This window comes from Pterocles gutturalis, unplaced genomic scaffold (assembly GCF_000699245.1).
Source record: "Pterocles gutturalis isolate BGI_N339 unplaced genomic scaffold, ASM69924v1 scaffold23595, whole genome shotgun sequence".
Lineage (NCBI taxonomy): Eukaryota > Metazoa > Chordata > Aves > Pterocliformes > Pteroclidae > Pterocles > Pterocles gutturalis.
Window position 1 is genome coordinate 6,308 of NW_010141469.1, and position 23,161 is coordinate 29,468.

The 23,161-nt window shown below is 36.9% G+C and overlaps 1 protein-coding gene across 1 annotated transcript in view; it reads right to left on the bottom strand.

Annotated features, from left to right (window-relative positions):
- Positions 1–8,879: 8,879 nt before the first annotated feature.
- DCLK1 (doublecortin-like kinase 1) overlaps positions 8,880–23,161 on the bottom strand; it is a gene marked incomplete at its 5' end in the record, with an annotated part of 31,891 nt that continues 17,609 nt past the window's right edge. The window contains 2 exons of the mRNA XM_010084053.1: positions 8,880–9,559; positions 18,706–18,779. Of these exons, the coding sequence (XP_010082355.1) occupies positions 9,502–9,559; positions 18,706–18,779 (132 nt within the window). The remainder of the gene's footprint in view (positions 9,560–18,705; positions 18,780–23,161) is intronic.

The following is a 23,161-nucleotide window of genomic DNA, read 5'->3' on the forward strand; positions in this document are numbered from 1 at the left end:
CCCAAGAGAAGGGAAGGGTAGGAAGGAGAAATAAATGAGTGGCCTGGAGGGGCTGGAGCTGTGTGAAAGGGGTCAGAAGGGAGCTGTGTTGTTTGAAGACAGTGAAGGTTCATGAAGGATTATGGTGTTCACAAATCAGTAGTCTTTATTTCAGGTTGCCAAAAACTTGTGCTGCCAGTGAGGAGGACACATCCTTTGGGAAGACAAAGTCCAAAAGGGAAAGTACCACATGGCTGTAACCCTGTTTGTCAGTTTATATGTGAACATAAAAATTTATCTCCTAGAAAGACTGAATACTAGTCTTTACTTTTGCAGCTATCTTCTGCATCAAGAACTGTTCCATGAACCAGCTGTCAAATAGCAACTATTAACTTGTAAATGAGAGTAGGATAAAATACATGGTTTTATCAACATAGATAAAACAGCACTTTTTCTGCCTTTCAGCAAAAATAATCAGAGAGCCCTGGTGGGATCTCATATTACTCAAACTCCTTATTTGTAGCTTTTACACTCCAGCACACTTGCTGATAATGTATGAAGTATGAAATTAAAACTAAATCATTTGTCAGAAGAAATGAAAAAGTACACCATGCAATGCATTATCCTCTGGTCCTTTATTGTATTTCTTCATTCACCTGCTAATTCCCAAAATCCAGCCATTTACAATGAATCTTCCAGTCATTAGTGGGATTTAGCAGGCTTCCACTGTAAAGTAGTATTCTCATTTCTCATGAGAGTTGGTATGTATAGTGTTGAAGGGCACCAGATACAAAGGCTGTCAGTCCACAACTATATTTGATTTCCATATGCTTATCCAAACTTACCTACTGTGCTGGCAAATTAACACATGAAGTGTAAATTTTTTGAATAGTTTTTTGGTTTGGTTTTTTTTTTTTTAATAGTCATGCTCATCAAAACTCACTTTGGAGAAGAGGTTTATGTGGGAAAACTAGGATGTGGCTGCATGACTAATTTTTAAAGCCTGTGCACAGCTTCTCAGGAATGCAGCTGGATGTAACTCCTTAGTGGCTTGCTTGTGATGATTGAATTGAAATATATTGTAATGCTTTTCTGCTCAAGATACATAAGCTGATTAGAAGTTGAGACTAGAGCTGAAGTATTAAGTGATTTGTCCTTTCTCACTCTTTTATTACCATTCTAGAGCAAATATTTTACGTAAAACTAAGCAACAACTTAAAAACTTAGCTCATAAGTTAAGGTAATAATATCAGATCTCATTCCTGTTCATTTACATTTATTAGTATAAATGGCAAGATTTGAAAAATGCCATTTGGCATCCCTCCTGATCTTTGCAGCAATATGTATCATCTAGATACTATGTAGTTAGTCCCTTGAAAATTAAAGTTTCTTCTATGCCATTCAAACCACATAGCAATTCCTAAGTTTCTTACTTTTCAAAATAAATTAATTTTTTTCTAAATTGAAATAATTCAGAAAGTTGTTTAAAGGCTACCACTTCCTTAGATAGCTTTTGCATGCTTTAGAAAAGTGCTATTTAATTTCACATTCAACTTATCTTTTAACAATTTTCTTTCAGACAGAATATAAAAGGTTATTATTAATTCCTTAATAAAACAAAAAAATAAGTTATAGTGGATATGTTTTTAACCTTGGACCACTTTGAGCAATTTTTTTCCCCTCAGATGAGACACCGAAAATCATAACAAATGGCAAGTGACAGATTAGCCTCTGGGAATTATTCAAGAGTCCTCCTCCTCCCTTTTTTTACTTCAACTCTTTCTGGAAATGCCTCTCCTGAACTAATTCTGGTTTTAGAATCAGTCGGTCAGTTTGATTCCTCCCACCCCTTAACTATCAATGGCAAAAATTGTCAAGATCTGATGTTAATGACCTTAAATTTTAACTCCATGTTACACTGAAGTAACTCCAAAAAGGCTACAGCTAGTTAAGATTCATGATGGGCACCAAATTGTCAGAAGTTCATACCTTAAAGGCTTATTTGCCTTTTCCAATGTGTTTGGATTTGCTGGAGAAAAAAAAAAAAATCTATTGCTCTCCTTTGCAAGATACATCACCAGTAATTCGCTTGGACATATGATCCATTGCATTTAAACCTTGCAAATAATCCTCTCTCAAATTACCAATTTCTCTCTTATCAATTCTGAAACTCTCACCATATTATGGACCTCAGCTTCAATAGCTGTCGGCATTCTGTTTGAAAACAAAATACATTTATAGGTGCTATTATTCATATAAGACCCTTCTGGTCTTATTAGAAGATGTTGAACCATTCCAGGCACCTAACAGAAATGTGTAGGTAAAAACAGTAATTAGCTCTGAATGGCAAAGATGATGGTACTAGTAGCAGTGGCAGTAACAATCACAGAGTAGTGTCAGCTCTTCTTGAGAGTAAGCTAGGCTTCTTCTTTGTCGCTGCTTTTTTATCCAGACACTTAAATTTATATGTGTATGAATAATTCTCATCACTAGCTTTAAAATCTGTTAGGAACATAGAAATACAAGGTATTTTCTGGGTTTCTGAGTCCAATATCTTCCTACAACAGAATATGCATACTAGGACATATCAGAAACACCTCAAGAAGAAAGTTTCCCATCAAGATCAAATTCCACCTGAAAATCGATTGGAGTTTCTTGGCTCTAATGGTTCTACTGGAAAAAAAATCCTCTAAAATCTGATCAGTTGGTCAGAAACCACCTTCCAAATGCCAGTCTAAATTTGTCATGGCTAATTTCTATCTATATACCTTTTTCTAGTTCTGTCATTTAGCATGAACAGTTATTTTCCCAACCTCACTTGACAAAATGTGCAGTGCTGCTGGCTGTGGAGCTAACACTGTTCTGTAGGTGCTGGGTACCCAGGTAGGTGGATGCCAAGAAATAGCACAACTCTGTCCAGTGTCCCTTCCCCATGCACTTAGGTAGGCTGAACACTTTTGGAAATGACTGAGCTCTGTGGTTCACGACTCAAGTCAATCACTAAGAAGGATTAGGAAGATATCTCCATAGCAAGTGTGTCATTCCATGGACTCTTTATTTCGTGGATGTTTTGTTCCTTCTTCTGGCCACGAGTGCAGAAACCTGCAGGTAATATGAAGCCTCAATATGGCAACTCAGTTCTTACTGAAGCCATTTGGCATGGGCTGTTCAAGTATATATGCAGACAAGTATAAAATGCACAGACATCACTTTTTGAAAGCTGTATTTTCCCAAAAGGACCCATTAAGGTAGAAGCATGCTGTAGAATTGGTATTTAAAAAATTAATTTACAGCCATTTTTTAAACACCGAATTTTCCCACTAGCCTGCGTGTAACACTCCTTCAAACAACCACACACAGTCTCATTTAGTGAATAGATGAAGAAGAAAAGCTCTACATTATGTTTGCTAAAAGAACTAGGATTTCAATTCCATCTGCTGCTGGATGTGTTTGACTTGTGTATTAATTATGCCTGTTTGTAGCTGTAAATTTGCTCCAGATTAGCAGCTGATTGTCTCTGCATATGGATTCATCACACTGCGTGGCTCCCTTGTACTTCTAGAGTTTTCAAATGATTCCATACTTATGCTTTTTAAACTGCTTTTAATACCTCTCTTACTCAGTGTGAGCTTTCAGCCATGTCTTTTTCAGATAATTTTTTCCCCTTAAGAGAAAACATGTTCCTTTGATTCTTCTCTTCGTGGACCCTTTTGGCTGGTATAATGTCAGATTTGTCCATGGTGCTACTCTAAAACACAAGACAGAGTTACTTCTTATCTCTTACAGGGAAATTCAGCATATTAACATTTAGCATTTGCTATGTGGAATGACTTAAACTAATGGGTTTAGGAATTACATGAGGACTCAGCAGGGCATATATACATATCCATTACTACACAAACTTTAAATGCTTGTCATGTCAAAATAAAATTCTTTCACATATGGAACATTTTTGCTCTTGATCAAGTTTTCTCTGAGTTTTCTCCCTGGTTTTCAAGATGCCCAAAATTTCTGAGCTGTCACCTTTGTAGTTAAGACCCGCGAGATACTCCTGAAAATCGAACACATCTGAAACGAGCTGCATAAAACGGCCTTAGTTGAAGCTGCTCGCATTTGTGTGTGTGTGTGAATGTTTGTGTACACTTAGAAAATAAATGTCAAAAAGGTCAAGCTGATTTCCCTCATATTTTAGGAAAAGAATCACTGTGAGCTGAAAAATTGTATGCCAAGTTTCTGCCTGAAGCAAATTTTTACGATCAGATTAAAAACCTTTGAGACTAAGAGTTTATAATGGAAATACTAACACAGCCTTAACCATGGCAGCACTAGCAGGCACTGCAATAATATTAGGAAAGTTCTCCCTTCCCACAATATAAACTAAATAAAAAAGATGCCATTTTCTAACATATACCCCAGGCTAGCAAATAACAATGATTTAATGTACTTGCCCCATGGTAATATAGTAGCTCTGCAAACCTCTGAGCCAATTTTTCTTTTCTTTTCTTTTTTTTTCTTTTTAAGCACATATGCCCCATAGGGAAAGGATTGCAATTTAGCTCTTATTTGTGGATATATCGCTTTCATTTTGACAATTCTTGAAAGCCTTCCTGCTGTCACATGCTACTGTATGCAAGCACCCAACTGAATAAACACCCACCAGGCTTTTTCAGGAGTTTATTTACAGGTTTGGCTTTGCTTATTGTAGTATGCACCACATTTAAATTAGATGAGGGCTACTGTAAAGCAATAACATTGTCAATGACTGGAATCTCACTTTCCCCTCTAACAGTCTGAAGCAAATTAATGTATTGGTTGTTCATTAACAAGTAAACAGTTTCTGCTACAATGTCAAGGAAAAGGAATGTGTTCATTAATATGAACAATCTTCATCTACAAAGATGATTTACACAATGCATGTCATGAGATAGCTTTCCCCTAACTAGTACACTACCAAACTGAAAAGCTGATTCTTAGGACTTTCTTGAAATTACAATATTGTTTGTTTACCATAAGAAAGACAGTCTCAGTCACCTATGTCACCATTGTAAGCTCTATAGTAAGTACTTAAAAAAAGAGATTTCTGGAATCACTTGTGGAATTAATAAAATTGATAACTACAGACTTACACTGCATCAATGATACATATTATTCCTGCAATAAGTTAAGCTAAAAATAAGATTAATTTGGTTATAGAAATTCCTTAAACAACAACACTTAAATTATTTCAAACTTGAAAATTTTCAAGAATTTTCTGAAAAAAATCAGCAAACACTGGCTAAAAAAGCAAAGCAGTTTGGATACACCAATGTAATCAGCATGCCTAGTGCTTTTCTGTTAACCCTCTGAGTAGAACCATAGTATTCTGGATTTTTTGTACAGCAATGCTATGAAAATTGTAACTTACAGAAATATACATTTATATGTCATGATTTAATAAATCGTGTTCTAAATATATTTGGGCTAGGCTCCTCATCTTGTGACCATCCATCCTAGACTTTTAATTATCCACTAGAGAAGCCAGTCTCTAGCAACTATAAGGGAAGTTTAGATGATTGCCCTAGATTAGATGCTTAACTCTTAGATGGATACATCTAAACAAGAAAACGCCCAGCTCATTACTGTTTAACTAATCCTATGATATCACCTATCAGTAATACATTTTCACATCAAAATTTGCTTACTGCATGTAAGCTCACTAGAATATTGCACTTAGGTTGGAGTCCACGTTATCTCCACTTACTTTTAATTGAGAGGAATTAAGCTGGAAGTGATCCTGCTCTACTACTCTCCTCTTAATACTAAAACCAGACTGACAGGTATCTCCAGAGACCAAGTATCAGATGATCTGAATCCCTCTTTGGAAGTGCTTCTCTCCATCTCCTTGGTGATAGACAGTGCCTACCACGACTGCCATCCACCTCAGCTAACTACACAGGCTTGGTGGGAGGAAGTTGGCCTTGTATATGTAATAAGCATCAAAAAAAATTGTTGTCACACTTAGTACCAATACGATGCAATGATTCCAAAGGGAAATGCAGAAAGAAGTCAGGAGGACTGGTGTGCATTACAGTAAAATGACCACAGCGTGCTATGTGCTCTCCCAGATTATCACATTAGAAATAGTCTATTATCTTTTATTTCATTTTTTTACCGTTGTTTCAAGTATTTTTAGGGCCACACTTTCTGTCTTCACTTAGCTGTAGGAATTCAGAGGTTAGACAAGAAAAGGGCAGTCACTGCCAAGCAAGCCTGAACCATTATTATTTCCATTAAATCGTATACATATATACATATATGTGGTTATATTTAAAAATACATGTGGATTTATTTAAAACTATCATGGAAACCACTCTTAAAGAAGTTTAAATATTCAGATACCTTTCCTTGAAGCCTAAAAAGAGCCTATCAGCAATCTGAAACCCAATCTCTCACAGATCTAAAAATAATATAAGATAAATATTTTTATAGTTATGTTCATAAAACATAAACCAAAGATCAGAAACATATAAGATGTTGGGGATGAGTAGGGATTTCAGGATCTAGGATTATTTTTATATACATTTTAAGTGGTACAAGATGGTGTAAGACGAAGAAGCCAAACATCTTATTTTAATGATAATCCTGTATTCCAAAGCAAAGCAAAGGTGACAGGAAAATCCCAGACGGGTTTTTGAATAATATTTCTCATGCATAAGGTAAAGTATATTTTAATATTTATTCTTTTTCTCCCAACTTCCCTCTCTAATTAAGAAGAATGAATATCAACCCTTGCTTTAAGACTGCCAAATTTTCCCGATAGTCAAGGAGCATGTGGTATTAATGGACACTTTTTTTATGTTCAAATGTATGTCTTCTATTTACATGGTTGAGTTGTATCTCTTCTAAAGCGAAGGCTGTGATATGATGTGGAAAGGGCAATGCTGGAAAAACATGTGCCAGATCCTGATCTACTTTAAAGTGGTGTACGTAAGTGGCAAGGGGTGATTTACCTTGGCTGAGGGTTGGTCCCATGAAAAAATAATCCCTGTCCTATCCAAACGTTATCAAACTACAGCCTTTAACATCATAATGGTGGTGGCCGTGCCCTATTTACCAAGGGTCTGCTCTCCACAGTGACTCTAGGTCGGGCAGGCATGGTCAAGGATCTGCCACAGACATAGCCCTTTCCAAAACCCTAAAATCTGAGAACTTTGCATGGCAGTTCCTTTATCCTTTAATCTCTTGCCCCTATGGAGTTCACCAACAAGACACCTATTTGCTTCAGTTGAATTACTCAGGTTCCAGACAGAGTAACAGAGGCCATGCACAGGCCTTCTGCCCATGGACCTATGTTCAGAGATCAGAGTCTCTGGCTTAGGGTGAGATTCGTTCTACTAAACTCTATCTCAAATTTGGTGTCTGAGTAAGCTTCCACCAGCAGTTCCTTCTACAGACAAGTGAGTGAGAGCAATAGGTGAATCAAAGTGTGAGTCCTGCCTAGAATGCGTGCCCACAGGTGAGATGAATCAAACCTGGAAATGCTCATCTCTATATTACCAAGGAAATCTGGAGATCTAGTTTTAACTAAATGTCTCACTTCTAGATTATTAACGCTGGGTGAAATTAACTTCATTCTCTATGAAATACTAGTAGCACTTGTGTGAAGGCTCACAAGATGAAATTCCTGTATTCAAAATCTTCAGAGCTTTTAATACATAAATTTTCATAACAGAGACAACGAAAGATGCATTTTAAAGGATGGAGAAACAAAACAACTTCAATGTTTCTTGAAATATGGTTCAACTGATACTTCCAACTAGAAATGCAAAAGAGCACTACACTAGCTCCAACAAGCTGCAGGTACACGTGTGCTGCCACAACTGCTCGTAGGGATGGATCCATGAGCAAACACAACTCAGAATGGAAATAGTACTGTGGGCAACTTGCCCTGTTCCTCCAAAAATTATTTATATTTCCTAGTTAGACCAGAAAATTCTACATGTCTTTTTGGGCAGCATATTGATATTTCTAGCTGTGTGATACAAAAAAAAAAGGAGAAAGAAAGAGAGAAAAGGGGCAAGGAGAGAGAGGAAACCACATTTATGTGACTTTTTTAAAACACTGTGAGAAAATTTAAACTTTAGAGGAGAAAATTTCCACTTTATATGAGCAATAAGTGAAAGCATAGATTTCTTAATGGTTTTTTTTTGGAAGTTGCCTTTTTCATTCAAGTGAAATTCCAAGTGATTTCATAATGATTTTTCTTTCAAATTATCATATCTGAAGCAAAAGTCTACAATGCATAATATTTCTTTGGAAGCCAACTTTAGGATAATGGTTAAATAAAATGCTATAATGTTGTGTTGAGGTTTTAACAAACCAGAAATATGTATACTCTGTGTAAATGCCCATTTTATTAAGTATTGCAAATAGAACTAGTGAATAATTTATCATTTCTCCATTCTACAACAAAACTTTTGCTAATTCAGTTTAGGCTTTACATATATATTAAATGACTTGTATTTTCCCTGATTTAGAAATACTCTAGCTATTTTAAGGGTAATTCTCCTCAATGTTAATCTTTATAAGTGACTCTCTCGGAATAATCAGGTCATGCTGAGAGGATGCCTGTACATTTCTGAATGTGAGGCAAAGGAACCAGGAACTTCTCAGCTAGATCATTACATACCATTACATAACAGAACGTGTCCTCAAGCCATTTCCCAAGACTCTCCATTGTCATTAGCAGCAAATGATATGGAAGCAACCTTTCATGGTCATCATCATGTCATATTCTGTAAACTATGAGGCTGCCCAAAACTGAATTTCCCATTCCCATTTTCCCATAATACACTCCAACAACAGTGACTCACTGTGGAAGTATGATGGAGGTTTAGAATAAGCTGCTGTAGAAGATACTGTTTATTTAATTTTATTTTCAATTTTAAAGCCTGTATTTTTAACCTCTAAGCAATAGTGCATTTGATATTGTTTTGGCCAGAAACAGGCAAGGAACTTTAGGGTGCTATAAAAGATATGTGCATATAAAAGCAAAAAAGCCAGAATAAAGCCCTAATGTGGGTTGTCAAGATTTAAGCTGATTGTTTACTCAGAGGGTTAACATGTGCTAAAATTACATACTGCAGTTCCTAGCTTCACTGATGAAAACATTCACTGCTTCTATCTTTAAATAAAAAAGCAAAATAGCCTTAACCCTTTGAGGATCATATTAGCAGCAAGTTGCAATCTAAACAGAGAACAAGTATTTCAATCAATTAGGAAATTATTCTTACAAAGATTCTGTGAGCACCCTTTTGTGTTCCACCATTCCAGTGTTTACTGCTGGATAGATCAGCTGTAATCACTTCACACACGTCTGAAGGATTTTCAGGGTCTCAAAGGGTTAAAGCCAAGACTTCTGAGTAAAAGTGTTTTATTAAAAGGGTGAGTTAGGTGAGCGAACAGTCTCGGATGAACTTGGTGAATAGTCTTCCGATTCGGAGTTGAGTTCAGGTGGAGCTTGCTGTGCCTTATAACGTCCCCTCACATCCTGGTTGCGTCTTCGTCGGAAAACCTGCCTCTCCTTATCAAGAGCGGTGGTCTGGCAGGGGCATAAAATAAGAATAAATGAAATTAGGCTGTGTGTGAATTGCAAAGCTAATGAAAACCATTTTTATGTGGCCTGCAAATACCAGGGATAATAAATGTTCAGACCAAATTAAACCTGTTCTGTCTCAGTCAGGTCTGAAAGGTTTAGCCCACAACATAGCTAAATGCTTTAAAAAGCGCATTTCCCAAACCGTAAGAGGTAGTGTGACATCATCAAGCAGATACAGTACCACATATATGGATGCCATATGTTCTACTTCTGGATGCTATTAATTTCATCCTATAATAGATTTAAAATTCAAGCCAAATACTAACTGACCTTCCCCCCACCCTTCTCAAAGTATAAATCTGTTTCTACAGGCAAGGCAGAGATGTACGCTTGTCTTTGATTTGACCTAATGAAGGCTGATACACACTCACCCATGTTCAAGTCAGTGCAATCCGCTAACAAAGATGGATTGTGATGTTGTCAGACAAGAGAGAAAAACAAACACTGAAGGGAGGTAGTCCAGCTCTTTGACACCTCCTCATGCCATTCAATGGATGTTCTTAGGGAGAACAATAAAGAGCTCTGATGGAAAGACCTGTTTAGCCTGACTACCCTGTCTCCTCCTGTTAACCAAGGTCTATCGAATTACATACTCCACTAATCTTATCTAGGTCTATCTAGAGTATCTAGAAATGGGGAAGAATAATGTTTATTTGGTGGGCTTTATATTTTGATCAGTTTCTGCCACTGTTGAGAACACAAGTCTTAGTAAGATGTCTGTGACTTCCAGCCTCATCCCTTCTTCTGCTTTGGCACATTTACAAGGGGAAACTGCAATCCAGGTAAGGGCAGGCCAAGTCTGGCCAATGATTTCAAGCATGGGACTGGGTTTTGCTCTTTTCTTGATTACAGGCTATTAGAGTGCAGTCCCTGAAATTGCTGCCAAATTACAAGTTCAACAGGATGGCCTTGATTCAGCAAGAGCACTTTGACACATAGCTATTTGCCTGCTAAGGCTTGTAAAATTTGTCCCTAGTATGAAAATCCCCATTTAAAAGAATGCAGCCAAAAGGTTATTCTGCTTCAAAGGATTTATTGTTTTCTCTTGAGATATGCATGACTGATTTCTCCAGAAAATTTACCCATTATAGAGTGAGCCTCATAGGAGAGCAGAAATGTATTTATAGTCCACAGATTTTTGAGAACAAAATGAAAACTAAATCCATCATACCGGTGCTGAATAGCATTATAGCAATCCTTCTCTAAAATAATGCAGTCAGCATTCAATAATTCTGTAATAGAGACAGAAAGATGGTCAAGAGTACAGAGCTACTATAGCAAATGGATTTAGTTAGGCTAAATTGATGAACTATTATTTTTCTGTCTAGAACTTACACAGCATTACCTTAAAGGGGTAAAATAATTAACTTTGGTAAGTTCATCCCCCTATTTTAAATAATAATTGCTACAAAATTCAACACTCATCTGCTGAGAGTTTCTTTGTTTACTGCTAATCTTTGGGTTAAGAGCTCTAATTGGTATTTTCAATGCCTTCTAAGTTTCTTAGCCTTGAACCAATTCAGTTTTTGATTATTTTTTAATGTGAAACAGAAGAATACCTAGATCTTATGCACACAGTGAATGTACTTCATGCAGTATGTAATTCTGCGTGAAAATTGAAAAGAATGGCACGTATTACCATTCTATAAAATACAGATTTCCATTTAAAAGATTTTCTGTGCTTACAGGAAATAAGTATTTATTTAAAGTTTGACCACATCATATCATCCTGTGTTAATAGATACTCTCCTTTGAGAAAGTTAAACATTTCTGGTTGAATATTTGCATTAAATTCAAAATTTATTTTGAAAACCTGCTACATGAGAATGTTAAATACATATGTAAAAATTGAAGGTATTTAAAATTAGATAATTCACACAGAAGTGAATACTATTAAATAAAAGATTCTTTTTGAAATTTAGCCAAGGATTTTTTTTTAAAGTACAAAATTATGAAATCGCAAAACTAGCTAGATAATTAATATCAGGACATAATTTTAAAGATGTCTTTTAAAAATATACCCCAAGATACTACTTTTCTATTGTTTTTGGGGAAGCTTTTGGGGCTTTTGTTTAAAAACATTTGTTTAAATATACATAAAGGCACTTCCTGCATCATTAATCAAAAATGTTAAGCAAAAAAACCTAATCATGCCACCTAATCCAGGACCTTATGCTGTAGTGTTTAGGATCAAATATTTCTGTCTTCCTAACCCTTCAGAAACTTCCTGAGATATTTCAAGGCTATGTTTTTCTTTACATTTTTATCCCAAGTCTCACTTGAATTTGATTTAATTGGCCTTTATAAATGCATGCTTGTAGACTTGGGGGCATTACTGCGGTTACTTTCCTGGGCTGAGAGACATTCAGAGACTTTCTCACCCAAAGAGCTTATCAAATAAAAATGTATGAAGTCACAGAAAGACAAAGAAGGGAGTATTTGTCTACTGAAAGCAAAAATACACAGACAGTATTCTAACATTGAGTGTTTAACATGTCAGAACCACAAAATGGGTCAGTTCTGGACACAGAGAGAGCACTCACAAACGCTACATAACCTGCAAGGCCAGGCTTATTCTGCCCCATGTTATGATGACATTTTGCACTTCCAGTCTCTATTACACTGTCAGGCGGTATGGCCACTCTGCATTCTGCACAGATGCTATTTTTCATTTAATGAGGTCACAGTTATTTTTTACTTCTAAAGAATTCAAGATATGATAGATTAATGATTTGGAATGCAAGAAAGATGGTAAGATACTGCAGGTGTTGTAAGTGCAATTTTCACTTACTGTACACTCTCGTGCACGTGGGTATATTCCAAAAGTCATCCTTTTCATTATTATTACTGGTTTTGTAACAAAGGCGCCTTGCACACATTACCTTGGTGTAACAGACATTATTTCTTCTACTATTCAGCTGGGTGGTTCGCCAGTGCATGAACCAGTCCATTACGGATTTTCAGGGCATTTCTACTCTTTCAATAAACAATAAGAGGATCTCAAGAGCACTTATGCTTCACAGGGCTGCAAATCCCAGATTTTCATTATCACATTTTGTCATTTTTTTCCCCAGCTTGAAGTGAGAGAGAACTTTGAGCTCTACATGATAGTAATGGCAACTAAACTGTAAGGATAGCATTCTTATTTAAGATATGTGGCTGTCCTCTTGCAATCCATATGAGGAAATGTAGAGCTTCTTATCCAGCAGCAGATAAGTGGATTGCCTCTAATAGTTTGGTGCTGATGGGTCTGAAGCACTTCATTAAGCACTAATGTATTTTGCATCAACATTTAGTAATCCTGACACCAGGTACCAAATGGTTAACAAGTCATTTTTGGAAAGCATTTAATTTGAAGTAATGGAGCATTATTTTAAAGTCTTTGTTTCTGTCACCTCTATACTAAGGTGCATTTAGCATTTTTCCCAGATTTTTCCACGGGGAGTGTCTTCGTCCTGATTTCTACATCTTGATGTTGCAGGACTCCTGAGCCATGCAAAATCTTTTTTCTTGGAAAATGTTGAACCCTGTGTTTATGAAGAGACATTCAAAAACTACAACTGTTTTGATACATATGTTGGATTTGCAGTGGGAAGCACCTTATTTTAGCTGTGGGGTGATATTTCCTGTCAGGTCAGTAATTATTGCCTTGAAGTAACCGCATTTTATGAATGCGAGCAGTGACTGTTTTTCTTTTCACTTGTCTTAATTTACTGCTGGCCACCAAAAATAGATATATATTCATTTCCTTAATAAAGGAACATTATTGTGCATTTTGCCTCTTAGCCCATCCATTATTCATACCAGCCAGGAGACTGAACTGGGGATGCAGCTGTTCACGCATTAATCTAAGAAACCCTTCCCTTCACTTGCTTTAATTCTGCAGGAGCATATTTGCAATTTGTTTGCAATTTTTGTGATGCTTTGTTTAGTGTGTGGAATTACATGGACTTATGTATTGAAACACTGTCATTTTTCTTCCAGTGCATTCTTTTATACACATGCATATATATGCATGTATTTAAATATTCACACCTAGATAATTTTATCCTATTTCCTTAAGCTTCTCGATACGTTGAGATATGTAGCGGCTGGTTTCCCTACTATAAAAATGACCACTAAACAATGCTCATGGCAGGAGCCAGGCAGCCCTTCAATCTGACTTTTAAAAATTTTTTTCCATGGGTTTCTCAGGTGTTTTATATATATATATGTATGAATATATATAGATATATATATGTGTGTGATTGACTCATGATTCAAGACACTTTTTGGAGAGCACTTCAAACTTAGCAATGCACCTCAGTCCAGGAGTGAAAGACACATGGTATTTTCAGCCCCTCAGGCACAAGCTACAACTAAGTCAAGTTACACGGTGATTTGGAGACGTGCAAATGACCACATCGAGGGGACAAATTTATCGAGTGGATTTGAACCTAGACCTCCAAATACAAAAGGCTAGTGCTTTAGCACACCATGTAACTTCTGGCATGGAGTTTAGCCAAAATGAAAAAAGAAAGAAAACCAAATCAATTTGATGTATGCTTTGTACTGTATTGGTGCGTGAATACAAAGACAAGTCTTCTACACATATAACTGCTGAATTCATATTTCTATATTTAAGTTTGTGTTTACTCTTTAATATCCCTCCTGTTTAGAGACACGATTCCTCAGCTGGTTTCAGTTACATGGGGAAGAGACCTAGTGCCAAGTTGTTTGCATGGGCGAATTTTATTTATAGTTTGTAAAACAGTTGTGGTTTTCTTAGTCAAAGAGCAGGAGAAGAGATTTTAAATGAGTTTAGATATTTGCCTATTTTTACCAATATTCAGTGTACAGAGGGTTTTATAGTATTAAAAATGGCACTTTACAGATAGCAAGACTGTTTCCCAACTTCCTTTTCCACTTGTCTGGCTGTAACTTTTGACTTGAAAGTGTATTGTGTCCACTTGGGACAGGTGTAAGTAATTCAACAGATGCATAGTAATGGGAATTAGGAACCAAACACAGAGGTTGGAACCATGGGTTTTCAAATGAGCTATTCAGATACTTTTTTAACGGCAACAGTGAGAACTGTATTTTCAAAATCCAGTATTTTATGAATTCAGTATTGACTGGACTGATGATTGCATTAAGCATCCAATGTAACTCATCTCCTTGCCATTGTCATTACATAGATAAGATCATTAATGACTTTTCCATACATTCCCTGGGTTTTATTTTGCTCCTTTAGCTTTTATATAGTGTCTGCGGATATATAGAATATAGCATACACTAACATTTTATACTAATCTTATATATAATACTGCATATACTAATATTTTCTACTAATATTTTTACAACCACTCTGGTGCTCCCTTGATATTCTGAATCAGCCCAGAAAAGGCAGAAAATTCAGGCCATTCTGTCAGTAGCAGCTTAAAATAATGTTAAGATTCAGATATAATCCAGAATCAGTAAGGAAATTCAGGTTCAAAGAAAACATTGGTAAGTTATGCAAAGTATTGCCTTCAAAATGTGCTGCCATTAGGAGGAACAGGTAAAGCAGCTGAAGAAGGCTATGGACCGGACACTGCAACACTTAGGTCTAAAGAGAAGGCTTGAAATACTTTCACTCTTAATATTCTCGTTTAGTTGTATAAACTGTTAAAAACCTTACTTAAGAGCTTCTTAAAGAAAAGTTCCTTGTAAGAAAGTAAATCTATCAGCTATGATACTTCTGAATGACAATGCAGGTGCCATTTGGATTTTTTGTGGTCATTGTTGCTAAGTACTAGTTGACAGAAATTATAAAAGATTAATGAATTTGCTTTAACCCTTTTACAAAGGGATTTATTAGAGAATGGGATGACTTTGGAGATAAAAAAATAAATCCCAAACATAGTAATTCTCTCAGACATGTGTGATCTCTGTTGTCTTTGACTTGAGTTGACACTGGTAATTTGGGGTGAATGAAGATGTGATTGCACCATGGGCAGGCATTGCTCACCTGCACCAAGGCTGGCTTTCCTGGATATCAAGAACAACAACGTTTCACCACAGACTATGGGGGTCTACCTGGGACCTCAAAGTCTCATCCCCTACTAACCCTGCCTTGGTCTTTTCCGCACTTCTGATTGCAGGGCTGATGTCCCGACAGCATTAGGTGGGCTGCTTTTAAAACACTTATCAGTCTGGGGTGCAAATGCTTTTACTCATTTGGCCCCTGTGTTTTTTCTGTTTCTCATATTTAAGGAATGCTGTAAGATTTTCCAAGTATTATACCTGCTACAACAACTACTACTGTACATAAGTTTTGCTGCATTTTAGCACCTCAAAAAAGTCATGTCACTTTTGCATGTGTTATGCTACTGACAGGGGATAAAACAGGATGCAGAATGCATGCTCAGAAAATTAGGACTTTAAGGAACTTTGAATAGGAAACTCGTTTTGGCAGAGAAAGGAAAAGGTTTTCTGGTTGATTGAAGGAGGAAATAGTGTCATTTAAAAGATATTTTAGAAGATTGCTAGAAACTAGGGATGAAAATGATCAAAGGAGTGGAGAAGAAACAAATAGTTTAACACTAACAAAGGGAACATTACATTTTCCTTGGGACCTGCTTTCATTTTTCGCTGTACTTGTGAGTTCAGGTTAATTTTCATGGGCCTGTGATAAATTAACTGTTTTATAGATGGGAATTGATGAACCTTTTCATATGCTTTGCATTTGCACTACTAAAAAGTAAACACTTGCTGCATGGAAATGGTTTTATTTAGACTAAAATGTTGGTCACTAAAGCAGTTGCTTGTTTCTTGGAGATGAAAAAGGACCAAACACAGGGCAGTGCTTGTTCCGAGGTACCCCCTGTTACAGCATTTCCTAATTAAGCATCTACGCCTAGGAGTCCTGCTCTCCCAATTTGCCTTTCCACACTAGGTGCCCTGTTTGGAAAGCACTAATTATAAACATTGTTGTTACTGCCCCCAGCTGGAAAACAGAGCAGTTTATGTATGAATAAGAAAGATTATCGCCCATCTGCTCCAGCCCATTATTCAGGGATGTGTCATTTTGTATGCTGATGGCAGCCATTACTAGTGCTTTACTCAAATGGCTCTTTTTTTTTTTTTTTTTTAATAGCGTTTATTTATTTACCAAGTTGCAGAATTAGAGTCTCCCCCCCCCAACTCTTCAAAATGCATATGGTTTGTTTCAAAATCTGGGCTCTGCAGTCAAACTGAGTCAAGGCCAATCTGAGAGGAGATGTTAGCTTTTATCACAGGCTCCTGTTTCTAGTGGTCTGCTCCCCCTGAAGCTGGGGTTTTAAAAGATCCATAGTGCATAGCAAATGGAAAGATAGATTTCTTTTGTTTTATTTTCCTTTTTTTCTTTTTCTTTTCTTAATGTAAAATAAAAACAGTGAAGCAGAGAAGGAGTGTGAGCTGATCATGGATAGCAACTAAACTCCAGGAAGATAAATAAAGCTCTTGTGCGCTTTCCCTCGTTTTACAGAGGCGGCTTTAAATTTGCAACTCTTTGACAAAGTCCTGCTTGACACAAAATGCCATCTTTTTTTTCAGAAGCAGAAGAGAAAAATTCCTCTAATACTATCAAACCCACACTTAGCCAAAGCTGGGCACTCAGGCCCTATTCCCCCCTTCTTCAAAACCAAAAGCACAGATGCTGTGCTGCTGTCCCTGTCCCTCGGCTGTGTTACAGGGATAGAACCTGCAAAGCATGATGCCAAATGACAAGATAGATCAAGCTGGTCTTGCTATGTCCTTGCACGTTGTGGTAGGTGTATAGCCACCAACACAAGTGTGATAGGCTGGAATTACAGGTACTGGTAAAAATTCCAGCACTTGGAGTGAAAATGCTTTTTAATTCTTGCCAGCCAGCGTTCAGCTGATGGATGGAAAATACTTTTCTACTTCTTGCCTGAAAAGTAAGATTATTTTTGGTTTTTTCTTTCCAAAAAAGAATCTACTTAACCCTCAGTGTGCTCTCAGGGAACTGCTGGGTTTTATGGAAACTGTGCTGTAGCACTCAGTGAAATGATCTGGGGTGGGAGGTTTTTATTTTACTGGAAACACTTGCAGTGACCATCTCTGCTGCTTTGCTAGTGTGGTTAATTTTCTGGGGTTTTTCAAATACCTTACAGATGAGGTTTTAAAGGCTCCAATCACTGCTGCATTAGAAAATGCAGGTTTCGCAAGAAACTTAAAAAAAAATTCTCCAGGTCTCGCAAGTACTAAGAAGGAAAAAACCCAGCAAATAACCACTTGATGGAAATTCTCTGGATTGACTGAGGAGGTACGGCCTCCTGTGGGCTGTCAGACCTGGATCCTTCTTTGTCCCCACTCCAGAATAACCCCCTCCAGCCCGCAGTCCCATTTTATCATACAGGTTAAGCCAGCTAACGACAACCCTGGCACAGTTACACAATGAAGAAAAATATATTCAAAAGACTCATGCAATATTTTAAAAAAATCAAATAAAAATAAATAGGTATCAGAAGGGTTTTTAAAAGAAAAGAGAAAGAATGCATTGTTAGAAACACAAGCTTACCAGCACATACAATGCATTGTATTTCATTGAACTTGGGAGAGTTTCTACAGACCATGTTATGTAAATGCATTGTTCAATCTAAGGTAAGGATTGTGTTTAGTGGGTTTAAAATGACAGTATATAGCTCCACATCTCGCATGGAAAAAGAGGAAAATATATGCTGAGAGCCTGTTGCTGCTCCGTGTGTTTCAAAACAGGAGCGCAGGGGAAGCAGATGCCTTAACAAGCAGTGGGGAAAGGGGGGATGCATACTTCAGCATATCTGTTAGATTTTCTATATACACTGTCCTTTTAACTATAGGGGAAATTGATACTGAGCATGTGCGATGAAGAGAAAGCTGGCAATGTGGGTGTGAGGGATGGGTGAAGAAAGGGAATGAGGGGGTGTGGCATCTCAATCAAGATTAAAACGAAACTGATAAAGCAGCATATGGACCGGATAACAAATCAAAAAGCATGTTTATCCACTGAAGGAACTGGTTAATGGAGACTGCCAGCACGTTGCCATGGAAACACTGACTGTTGGCGCTGCACCATCTCATACCTTATCCAATACATTCCTGGTTGTTGGTAGTAGTCCAAAGACCCTGATCTCTTGATGGTAAACCCGTGGTCCAGCTGAGCAGAGAGAAACGGGGCAACTCAGTGGATCGACATTAAGCTAAAGAATTCAGACTCCAGAGCAAGCTGTTCCTTATTTAGTGCATATTTACTGTTTTCACTTTCAGAAGGCACTTATCTAACATCCTAAAGGTATGTACCAGAGACAAAAACGAAAAAGAAAAAAAAGTAAAAAAAAAGAAAAAGATACTAATTCTAGATTTGGCCTTGTTAAATTAGAAGCCAATTTATTCAAACTGAAACTGAGTTTGTGAAATAGGTTACTTAATGCATAATGCATTCATTTAAAAGTCTGACAAATATCTTGTTGCCTCCTAAGACAGAAGTGCCCTTTTAAGTTGCACATACCAGTAATGGAAAATTATATTTTGCAATTAAACTGAGAGGTTTGATAATTTAAAAAAAAAATGCAGTGCAACCATTACAAGGAGCAGGCTAGACAGACTACACAAGGCTTAAATTAGACTGCTTCATAATCATGGAATGTGTAAAGATGAAAAGAATCAGGTTTTGATACCCCATCAATCATGGTAATTCGTTTCTAAAAATGCGTTAACCTTGGAGAGTAGGACTACTCAGAGCCATGAATAACATTGTTTATCATTTCAGCTTACACCTCATGCTCAAAAAGATAACAGTACAAAACTATTCCGTTTAAAATTGCACCAATTAAAGTCAAAATGGAAATGAACTTAACATTGTGTCCAGGAAAGTGTGCTCACTAAATTCCTTAAGGAATACAGATCTTTTAAGTTTAGTTTATCATTAGCTGAAACATGTGCATAGGAACAAAGAAAATGTGTTGTTTCCCCCTAATCCTTCTGTGCTGCACTAACAGACTCTGGAGACATAATTTAGTTCAGTCAAATAAAATTTCAGGGAAAAATATCTTGAGGGAGATACTCTGCTCGCTTTAAAATTGTTAGTTGTGATGATTTTCACATTTTGCCCTATGAAGAGAAAGGGCCATTTTGTGCTTCAATAAGAGCATGGCATATATATCCAATACTGATGACAGTTTCTAATTCTAAATTCAGAAGAGCAGTTCAACACATTTCTAGTTACCAACCACTTCAAGGGTAGCTAGGAGCGAACTGCAAATTTAAATTTTTCTTGATGACTCCCCTCCAAGTTTAGAATTTAATAATTTATTCAATTTTGTTAAAACAATACTGCTTTCATCTTATTTATAATTATTTAAAGGACGTTTTCTTTGAGAACCTTGTACCTAGCGTCAATTTTCTTCTGGCTTAACTACACTGGTCTGCTATTGCCATCTACTGGCTTCCTTGTATGCTGCACACAAAATACACAAAAGGGATGTTTTCTTAAAAGGCAGATCAAAAATATTGCCCTAAAATCGAGTAGCTAAAAAGTAATATAGAGAAAATCGTGAGAGTTGCTTCCTAACACAAACTGAAACAATTTCGTTGGTGTGGAAATCATGCCATGAGAAACCCGATGGTGGACAACGATCCCCAGACAACACGGACAACAGATGGGAAGTGCTATCTGAGGCACTGGGTCATCTTTAAGCCAAGCAAAACTCACAGACTAACCTTGGCTTCTTTTCCACACCACCCAAGAAACTCCACCGCTAAAAATACCACTCGGAATTTGTAATTTTATTTTAAAATCGGCAGAATGCAGGGCAACAATCCATCCACTGCCTTCCCCCGGCCAGACTGCAGGCAGCGGCCCCGCACCCGTGTCCCAGCCCGGGCAGGACTCTGCAAGAAGCAGGGAGCTGCACCAGCTTTCTGAGCAGCTTTTCTCTTTTGCTATGCTACTCGATTCCTCAGAGTCTCCAGCTGGAATTTACTCCCATTGCCAAGACAGAGACCTCATACAACCTTAAAAGAAGATTATCATTAGTCTTCTTCTCTGTCTTAATAAAGGCAAAAGCACATGCACAAAAGTGACAACGTACAGGCAAAGCGTTAACACTTCAGACAAGAACACAACTTAAACGATGCTTGGTCATACAAGGAATTACAGCACACCTCTGGATCATAGAAGCATTCTTAAAAAAATTATTTTGGCTCTTGGTCACTTTAGCCACTGTCACTAAAACTCAGAGGGTACAGCCACAGAGTATTGTTTTGCAGCCAAAGAAAAAAAAAATGGCATCACATACTTGAAGAACTGAAGGAAAAATCCTATCCTCAAATTTTAAAAAGATTATTCAGTAGAACTCTGGTTTTATGTTTTTCCTGAAGTATCTTTTATAAACAGTATCACAGAACTACAAAATACTGTTTCTACTGAAAAACTGTATGAGAAACCTGATCCTGCAAATATTTTGGCACATGCTTAACAGTAACGCGGCCATTCTGACACAGACCGGAGGGGCACCAGCCCAGCCTATCTCCTACAGACGCCCACAGCCAATGCCTAAAACAAGAGTTTAAGAACAGGGCAAGTAAAGCGATCTTTCTTATACATACTCTCCCATCAGCAAGCAGTGTTTTTTTAGGACTTGTTAATTCTCTTGCTGTCCTAAAAGCTGTCTCCCCAATTAAAATTTTGCTGGCAAAGCTATGTTTGTTTAAGGGAATTTTTTCCCAACTGACATAGTTATGCTGGCAGAACTTTTAATTATATATTAACATATCAACAGAAAAGTCTCTTTGCCTGTATAGTTAATTTTGTTGGAGGAATTAACTTCTGCTACATCAGCAAAGGAACTACTTTTTGCCAGGCATGCACAACACGTCTGTTATGGTAGTTTGTCCAAAGTAACAAATCCTTTCAAATGTGGACAAACTTGAAGTCCGGACACACGCACGAGAACTTGTAGGATGTCTCTGCCCTGAATGGTCAGAGACAACTTTTACTGAAGATTACCACATCAACAAAGCAGACATAAGTCTGAACCAAAGGCGTCAATACAATGTATTTGGACATCGCTGAAGGAACCAGTAGCCACAGTAGACATACGTAAAATACACGTGGCTTCAAAGTTCCTCCCAGTCGAGCTGACCACAAACACATCTTTAGGAACTTAGTTTTCATATTACAGTTTTAATTGGTGCACATGATAAATATTGCTTGAGACCTTTGAGGTGTGTAACTTCTTACCACTGAACAAAACAGGCATAAAATATCATACCAGTGTGAGGACAAATAAAGAACTAAATACCACAGATTAGCTATCTCTGTACATAAACAGAGTTACAAAACGCAAATAATGCTAATATTTGTCTTTCATACTATTAAGAAAGCTATATAAATATATGCACATATTAACACATTTTCACAAACACACAGGTGTGTTATATAATATATAGAAAGCATCTCTATATATTGTATACACAAGCACTCTCTCAAAAAGTTACAGTAAACATACAGGCAGGCACAATAAAACAGTAGTTTTGTAGAAAATATACTTAGTACACATCATTAGTGCTGAACAAAATGTTACAGCATCTGTACATACTTTGAAAATTCTAAATGTAGAGCAGGCTTCATCAATGAGATGTACTTCTATGATATTTGAAATTGCACAGTTAAAGAAAGATTCCCAGACATAAAACCCAGATGACATGCATGTCAAACATATATTAAGTATGCTTTCAAATGCAGAAACAACAGTTAAAGGCTTTGTTGTTTTGCTTTTGGCTTTATTTTACTTATTAAATAAGTTTTGTAGGAAATAAAGGTGATTTATTCTTAAAATCAAAATTATCTAGCTTTCTGGAATTTACCAAAACACTAAAGAGATCTATATTTTCCCATTTCTTCCAAGGTTTTAGAAAGTAATTTGACACAAGCTAATCAAACCACTTGCTGAATTCTATAAAAATATTCTAAACATTTCTACTTTATAGGCCAAGGTGCAGGATTATTCATGCCACAATATGATGTTCATCCACAGAGATGATCACTAAAAATAATCTGTTAAACTTCCAAATGCTAAAAAATAAATAAAAGCCATTAAGAATATAATGAAACATATACTTTTTTTTCCTGATGTTTAATGTTTTGCAGTGGAAAGATTCACTACAGTGCCTTTTTCATTACTCAAGTGTCAAACTGCTGTAAACAACTCCTTGGCAGAGCAACTGGGGCAAAGAAAAAAAAGAGGAGGGTGGGGAAATTAAAAACATAAAGGAGGCGAGGGATGGATGAGGACAGAGGCATAATTTCTCGGTTTTAAGCTTTGCAGTCATTATCACGTAGGATCTGAGCAGTAATTCTCATGGACAAGCGTGCTGGCAGTCCATTCGAAAGGAACAGTTTCAGCTAGTCTATACAGAACATACCTGCATTTCAGATGAGCAATGGGTATGTGATGTTTTTAGTTGTGGAAGAGCTGTTGCAGTATTATTGCTTAAAAATGAAAATCAAATAAATGCTGACTATGTTAGCTGATGATT